The sequence below is a fragment of the Anser cygnoides genome, chromosome 1 (genome assembly GCF_040182565.1).
Source record: "Anser cygnoides isolate HZ-2024a breed goose chromosome 1, Taihu_goose_T2T_genome, whole genome shotgun sequence".
In the NCBI taxonomy this organism is placed as follows: Eukaryota; Metazoa; Chordata; class Aves; order Anseriformes; family Anatidae; genus Anser; species Anser cygnoides.
This window is the reverse complement of record NC_089873.1, coordinates 193733143-193741827: the sequence shown is the minus strand read 5'-3', so window position 1 is coordinate 193741827 and position 8685 is coordinate 193733143. Positions and strand designations below refer to the sequence as shown.

The window sequence follows — 8685 nt, the reverse complement described above, 5'->3', positions numbered from 1 at the left end:
CCATACTCAGCATTAAGGTGTATGTACTTGAATAGTCTGGACTATTAACAATTCAGACTCAAAACAGAAAATATGCATCTGAACACTTAACAGTTCAGCATTTGTGTGTCTAAAAACAGAACCCTACACAATGAAATTTAAAACATTACCTCAACATAAGTTAAACCATTAAAAGCATAGATGTATGGTACAAGCAGATCTTTAAATAACTCATCCTTCAGCTGCTGAGGACAGTAACACTTCCAGAAGAAATTCCTTCTGAGCAGAGCGCTGCATAACTGCCCAGGTATTCAGAGTTGAAAAGGAACATTAAAGACTGTCACGCTATTTATATGCCTGAATCAGAATAGTTCTTCCAGAAGTCTAACTCCAGGAATAGTAGTAGAGCTCAAGAGTTCCAGAAGTCACCTAATTCATAACTATATATGCACATATTTTTATTTAAAAGCAGTATTGTATCTATATAAATGAAGTTATATAGAATTTAGATCATGGTTATATATACGTGTGTGATTTTTTAAAAGTTCACATTGTATAAGAAAAACAGTTATTCAACAGCTGTATTAAGATCTACTACTGCCCTCAAAGAACCTTAAAATCTGCAGCACTGGTTAGAATTTTTTTTTTTAAATGTCTTATATGTTTACAGCTTGCTAGTGATGAATATGAACTTTAAAAAATAGCTCATCACATACTCCTGTTAAATTTTACCATTTAACTTTTGGACAAAAACAACTTTTTCCAATAAAACTCTTCTATCCAGTTAAAGAGAAATCTGCTGTAGTAAACTATCTACAATAAACTATGAGGAAAAAAGCTATTTTTAAAACATTATGGTCACAAATATTTCAAAATATGGTAGTAAACAACAGTTTACTCCAATTTTCCCTAGATGACTTATAAAAACATCCAATTTAAAAAAGACAAAAATTACCTTTCTGGTCTGTAAATTGTATTCTCCACTTCTCTTAACAGAAATGGAAATTAACGCTCACAGTGTTTTAAGTAGACAGCCCTCAAAGAATCTTTGAAGTGTCTTTCTAGCAGCAACAAAAACACAAGAAGGGCGTGCCTTTCTGTAGGGGCCTACCCCCAAATTAAAAACCTTGAAACTACAAAATGAAGAAAAAAAAAGCAATTAATTTGTCCCCTTCAGTGGTGTACAGAAGAAAACGCAAGTTAAATTTTTGTTTGTTTTTAAAAAGGACATTTTGAAGCGTCAGTAGATTCCCTTCCCTACATTTCCATAACTGGAATGGCTTTTTGTAGAAAAACAATTTGAGATAGTTATCATGACTTCAGACAGCACCGGTTTTTTCCTCACACCTCTTTTCAGTGTCTATACAATCACAAGAGAATGTTCCAGAGGTGACCAGTCAGTAACACAGTATTTTCAAGCAAACATCCCCATCCTTGTGAGAAGTTACAGAAAAGATAAAATGAATCGGTCACTATGATGTGAAATGAGGTCGTCATCTTTCACAGGTGAAGACCAAACTTATTATGTACTTAGCACTTAATCAAAATCTCATTTTCCTTTAAGGAACAAAGGATTTTGTCAAAACTTCTTTATAGAATAGCTCAGTCATAGACTGATACTGTTGAGAAGGCATAGATAAAATTTACAGCTACAAGAACTTCAGTGTTCCAATAAAACTATAATGGAATCACTGCTTATACCTCATACTCCTTTATATCACACCACTGCTAGAACATCTCGAGTATCTACTTATAAAAGAATACTTGAACATATGTAAATATGAGATTTAAAATGCTACAGTTGTTTCTCTACAGAAGACATTACAGCTAGGAAAAATAACTGGCTGTAAGAACAGAGCAAAAATGGCCAGTGCTTTAACTGGAGCCCAATAGCATATCCTCTCTTGATAAAAAAAATCCAGATGTACACGCTACATTCCTAGTACCCTTGGCAGCTGGGCAATACTATTTGCCTGTGTTGACATGACAGTTATAACTAGCAGCTGTTGGCATACTTATTTTCTAAGTGATTACTGTCAATCTGTTTTTTTCAACACCATTAGAAAAGAAATACAGTAACACTGAAGTCACTTTAAAAAAAATCAAGTAGTTTACACAAAGATATCTTCACACTATGCATAGCTTCCAACATTTAACTTTTCATCTGATTATGAGAAATCAAGCTAATACATATGATTTAGTTTCATTAAACAAAAAAATTGCAAACGTCGAAGTTTACAGATTACTCTGGTATGTTGTTTCCTCTTAATTTCTCAAAAGAGATTTCCTTTTTATCAGCAAGTTTTTCAAGACAGGTCATATGTGAAAAGTCTTACCACAAATAATACACGATCTAACCCCAATTCTAAAAATCTTGTTACGGATCAAAGAAGTCACCTTTCTCCTCACGGAAGTGGGATTTTCACAATGGTCTTCTGAGACCAAATAAAGGTTTTCTTTCTGTGTTGTTCACGAACAAGTCTTATCAATTACTTTTAACAGACTCAAAACCATTTAGCATGCTCTTATTCAGTGTGAAAATATCTTTGGTAACGAATATGTGCCATGAGACATGACATCTATTCAAAGGAATTAAATTTGTGATACATTACCACTGTTCCATTATCTGGCATCATTGGTGTTCCCATATTTGCAGCTCCTTCTGGTCCCATGGAAGGACCAGGACCCATTGCAGGGCCAGGTAAAGTTCCTCTGTTGTTCATATTCATACCCATCATTGGAGGAGGGCCTTGGTTACCAGCAGGTGCTGGGCTAAACGCATCTATGCAAAACAATCTATACTTAAGAGCTGTCCTATCTGAATTTTACAAGAATAAACAAACAATTTACAATATTTAAAAAGCCAAATGTACAAGACTACAATTTACAATATTTAAAAAGCCAAATGTACAAGACTTCCAATACTTGAAATATAAAATATATATATTCTTTGAGACTGTACATTTACCTCAATCATCTGCTTTTAAACAGATTAATTAAACCCTGTTATCACATTGCATAATCTGCCTTCTACTGTTGAGAAACCTGAACTTTGCAGCTAAATATAGCTGTACTGTTTCTGTGCAGGAATTTAACTGTTCATATAGCATATATATGCACTACGCACCACAAATTAGAAAAATTAGAAAAAATCTCAAGTGATTTTGCAGTAGTTAATAGCTACAAGGCAACTCAGCCCTTTCAGGATTTTAACATTAAATACACATTTACAAGAACTATTCTACCAGTATTAATGTTACATGTCGATGCTAGACTAATACACTGCAATACCATATAAAAGTGATACCAATGGTGGCACTCAACTTTATAATGAATTATTTGTAACATGATACAAAGAAATCTTGCATTTAAATGTATTTTATTATAGTAAAAGTACCAGAAACATAAAGGAAGTTTTGTTGGAATTTAGTCACAGATAAAATTCCTTAAAAATTCTGATTCACTGGAGGAGGGAGCAGAAAAGCTTTAAAAGCCTCTTTTGCTCTTCTGGAGAGGTCATTTGGCCGCAACATTGAGCTAGAAACCACCACTGCCAGCACCCACTAACACACTCAAGTGAACTGCATTCAAAACGTTTTTTCGTGCTGTAAGAAAAAGTCTGATTATATAAATCATTTATGCCTACTATTATGAGATGTCATAATCTTTAAGACTGGTGGCGATGCACTCTTTTGTCCCCACAATGGTTATGCACACTATTCAACCAAAAGTGCGCATCTGAAATTTGATAATAGAAGAAAACATGCCTTTGGAATCTAGCATATGTTTCAAGTCATGATAATGCATACCAAAAAAAAAAAAAAAATCAAGAAATCAGACATGTTTGCCAGACTAAAAAACTTGTCATTTTATTTCAAAAATCAGCCTCTCACCTCTGTTCATAACTTCTTCAGTAATGTATATACATGTCCACCATCGTAAGCTGGTCACTGAGCACAAACACAGTACCATGATTATCTGCACGTATGCAAAACTGCATCTGTATTACCAGCACTGAGCACCCATCGCAGCAGTCAGTGAGATCACTACATCAAGACACTGCTGCTAAAATCATAAACTTAGACTCAATCATACACATGATACCAACTGTAAATTGCTTAGCAAAAACAATCCATGCAACACAGTAGCATGTAGGAAGTGCTGCACAAGTTTATTAGGAGCAATCGAGAAAAGTATTTTAAAAAGCGGTACTTGCCTGAGCTTAGTCCTAAATACATGAAGACCTCTCCCTACAACATGGAGCTAAAATACAGGCATGTTCAACTCAGATTCTTGCCTACCCACAAATGTGAACAGTTCATTTAGCAAGTAAAAGATTGTGCTGTAATACAAGACAAAATTATAGCTGAATAGCCAATAAAACTATTTTTCTGCGTCAACCATTCAAGGACGTAACAAGGAAGGAAAAGGAACCTAAATTGCTAAAGTAAGGAGAAACGTCTATATTCAAAGGCTAGAAGTGCCCTATATGACTGTCATGATGGCAGTACTCAGTGCTGGTAGTGAAAAATGACTAAAAACAGTCAATGCTCAATTACCTATTATGGCTTACCAGCCTGCTAATTAAACTTAGCCAGCCAGCCACACATGTAGGTAATGTTCACTTAGCCTTCAACTGCAACAGTGTTTTTACCCTCTATACCATGCAAATGTATCCATACTTCTTCCAGAGTGACATCTAGTATACTATAGCATTATAACAGTAAGCCTCACTGTACCATTAAGCCAGTTTCAGGCTGTAAGTTCTGTCAGAAGGAAGGGAGGGAGTGTAAATATAGGGAGAGAGCAGGGTCCTGCACAGGTTCAGTGAGAGGCTGTTATAGCACCTTATAGCACCTCACTGCCTATTTTATTCAGTGGGACACTGATGTTAGCAGTTTATTCACTGGACCAGGCATAGCAGCAGACAGAAAACAGTCCATCAAGTTTGTGCCACAACACAAGGACTAAAACCACCTTTCTGCAATCTGAAGGGCTGAACACTCTGTAAATGTCCAAAACGGACATGCCAAGGTATGGCACAGCTGGCAATAAGTCACAGTCAACAGCCCTCAGCAATGCAGAAATGGCTCCCAAAAAGCCATTTTTTCCTGGTTAGAGAAAGATTTTTTTGTATTATTCGTTTTGAGTTTGGGTGGTCGGGGTCTTTTTTGGTGGTAGGGTTGTTAATGGCCTGGAAAGAGAAAAATCTCTACAGGGAGTTAACCTAAAATCCAGCTACCGTAGAACTAGACATTTTACCTATTCAGTATGGGTATTTTTCCCTTTTTAAAATAGCTGTTAGTTGTTACAATAATTTCTTTTGAAACTACGTATTTATTTCTAAATGTATTTCTATCAAGTTTAAAATCTAAGGTCATAGCAAAAAGCCTACAAAGCAAAACAATGATGTATATCATAGTTAAGCATTAAAACTTCCTTCTAGTGGGAGGTGTCCCTGCCCATGGCAGGGAGAGATGGAATGAGATGATCTATAAGGTCCCTTCCAACCCCAACCTTTCTGTGATTCTATGAAAACCTGACAAGAAAAGTAAGGGGCTGGGAACTGACTGCTATAAATACATATTTTACTATAAATACATATTTTAAATCTGTATAATAAAAGCGTACCCTATGAATCTGGAAAACTGGTGTTAGCAGTTTCCACAATATCAATAATTACAAAGCCTCCTAATTAATTGCAATTTTCAAGTAGAGTGCACTGAAACAATACGTAAAAAAAATGTAAAAATGCAGCTATAAAATAAATGCAATTTATGCTTCAGATTACTATTTCTAGATAACTTGATCTTTACAACGACTTCTGTTAGAATTATTTTAGGCTCTTCATTTTCTGCAAATGAAAAAGCCTATTTCCATTTTGTGGCTATAAATGTTTCTCAGTCAGTGAACGCGAGTGGTGAATAACATATTTGAAATGGGGATTGAGCAAGTACTTTAGTCTATAAATTCATATTACTCAAAGTCAAGCCATAGCATTCACTAAGCTGTATATACACTTTCAAATTTAAAATACAAAAAATACTAATTTATTTTCTTTTTAATGAACACCAGGGAGCTTCCTGAAGATATATATTGATAGTTAATAGTTTAATTTTTTAAAGAAATATTCTTAATTTCAGTCTTGTTTAAAAGCAGATATTCTGATTAAGTAATATTCCCAATTGTTTCAGTCTGCAGATACAGAACAAATACTAATGATGAAGAAAGTACTTTTTTAAGACTTCACAGTAGCAGTTTTTAGCAGTGACAATACTCTAAACCATGAAAATGAACTGAGAATATTTGCAAATAGAGACTTGCAGTAAGTGAACAGGACACCAACCACATTATTTGCTAAACTTTTGTGAAGTACGTCAACAAGAACCGACCTATTTTAAGTTCTAAACCATTTCACTGCTTGCACTTACGGTCCCGACTTTTCTGATCACGTAGTCCCTCCAAAAGAACGCTGAGCACTTTCACAACTGAAAATTACTGTACTGCATCATATAATTTCTAGAGCATCAACTTTCCTTGCCTATTGTTTTCTCTTAAGATCATTTTCTTTCTCCTACCGATTTTCAAAACAGATACTTATCAGAGAAAAAACTGTTTACAAGGAAAAATGTATGATTTTTTTTCCTATTTCCTAATACCATTTACTCGATTTTACCAATAGTTGTCACCAATGAATAGTGCTTGAGTAACATGTACAGTCCCAAAGAAAAACAAATTTTACATTACAGAAGCCTTTTCCTTCAGATCCCTACCTCCCATGTTTATTGCTCCACGAGGACCCATATCACCCATTCTCATTTCCTGTTCTCTCTGAAAGTAAACATAGTTTTCATGATCAACCTATAATTCTTAGAACTTATAACATTCCCATATATTCCATGAAAATAAAAAATCTCAAGTTTCTGCAGTTCCCATTAATTACAAAACTGTGCAAGGAATAAAGTTAAATATACTCCCCTACTTTTATAAATATCAAATGTACAAGTTCAATATTACAATGCAGTACATTTTTTTGCATAATGCTAAAGGTTAAATATCACAAGTTTCACTTATCAGATACAATCTGAAGTTTCATAAAAGTTATGTAATCAACTGCAAATCAATCCATCTTCACTCAATGTTCTTCAATAATCAGCAGTATATTTAAACAGTAAATAAAGAGATCCTACTACACTGTTGCCTAGAGGCTGTCGTTTAGTAATACAGTCAAATCTGTCTTTATGACTCAAAAATGATGGTGTTGACTGCAAACCAAGCTCTGATGCGTTATGGTATATAAATTCAATCTGCCAATTCAACTTTGTTCAAATAGTTTTGACTTAACTCAGTTGTGGTACATTTTTTGCTGTCTCAGTACAGACACTGACCATGTTTTTGAAACTAGCATAAAAACTTACAGCATATCATGCATTTAAACTAAATAGACAAATAACACGTGAAATCGATCCAGATTTAATCAATGCTCAGTTATCCAACAGCAAAAAAGTTCTGGCATTACTGTCATGAACCATGCCCTGCTATGAAACAATATGCAAAAGTTACCACTTAAGGGAAAACAAAGTACACCCAGCACAGATAATTCCAAGGAAGTTTGGTATTACTGTTTAAATCAGAAGGATGAAATAGAAATTTCACAGCTCATGGAAAACAACGATGCACCCAAAAAAGGTTGTAATGAATTTTCTGTAAGAATGTTGAAGTATATTCCATCATCGAGTGAATATACACGCATGTTAAGAATAAGCATATAAAAAAATTTACCTGATTCTGAAAATTATTCCACTTATGATTCACAAGTTCAGACATTTTAAAAACAGTTCCATTATCCCAACTTAATTTTTGCACTGAATATTAATCATGTCAAAATGCATTTATAGGTTTAGTGTTTTTTTTTTTTTAAAAAAACAATTTCACAAAACTTGTTTTAGTTGAATCATGTTTTGGGATGCCAAAAATTGAAGGTCCTCTACGACTGCACATTTAAAGCAGCAATCTCCAACATTTGAAAGCACAGGGTCAATAGTTTTGCAAAAATATGCTGGTATAGGAAACTGTCATAAGATGTATGACAAAAGGATCTCGGGTCAGTGACTTCATCTCTGGGAACTTATATTAACCTAGGAAATGTACTTAAGAAGACCAGACAATTTTGGAAGGATTATGCTTTAGTGTCGAGATTAAAATGAAGAAATATAAGGCCTTGTAACTAAAAGACATGAGCTGAATTCAAGGTCCAGCTACAAAAGGCAGTTGTTGAACACTTTAATCAGGACTTCTTCTGACACTAGAGCCTACGTTAAGATTTCATTTATAAAAGAATATGCAATGACTTTGTCAGATCCTTCACTCCAATGTCAACCGACATTAAGTGAAATCATCTGATTTTACCTGATCCTACTAGGATCAGTCATATAGATGATTTCACTTAATGTCGGTTGGACTAGGATCAGTCATACAGTCAGTTGCAGAATCAGCATACAACATTGTTGATATTAGTCTGCTACTACACCTCAGCCCTGACATAAAGAGGCAAAAGAAAAAGTGGTATTTCATCCCTATGTCAATCCCTCAATCAGCATGGCAGAAAGACACCATGGCTACCAGTTTATATCAGTTGGATTGTGTATGCACATATGCACGGCCATATGCATGTGTGAAAACAGATTTCAGACAAAACACAAAAAG

At 34.6% G+C, this 8685-nt stretch overlaps 1 protein-coding gene across 9 annotated transcripts in view; it reads right to left on the bottom strand.

The window, feature by feature from the left end:
* Positions 1-8685, bottom strand: part of PSPC1 (paraspeckle component 1) — a 64981-nt gene that overhangs the window by 25205 nt on the left and 31091 nt on the right. For 4 of the 9 annotated variants that reach the window (XR_010828377.1, XR_007157933.2, XR_007157935.2 and 1 more), the window contains exons 7-8: positions 6753-6810; positions 2592-2761 (exon numbers count right to left, since the gene is read on the bottom strand). The exons of 3 other annotated variants lie outside the window; for them this stretch is intronic. Coding sequence is in view for 1 of the 6 variants with exons in the window: in XM_048047072.2 (XP_047903029.2) it covers positions 2592-2761; positions 6753-6810 (228 nt within the window). In the remaining 5 variants the exon portion in view is untranslated. The remainder of the gene's footprint in view (positions 1-2591; positions 2762-6752; positions 6811-8685) is intronic. 2 more of the 9 variants (XR_010828379.1, XR_010828378.1) reach the window with 1 other exon arrangement.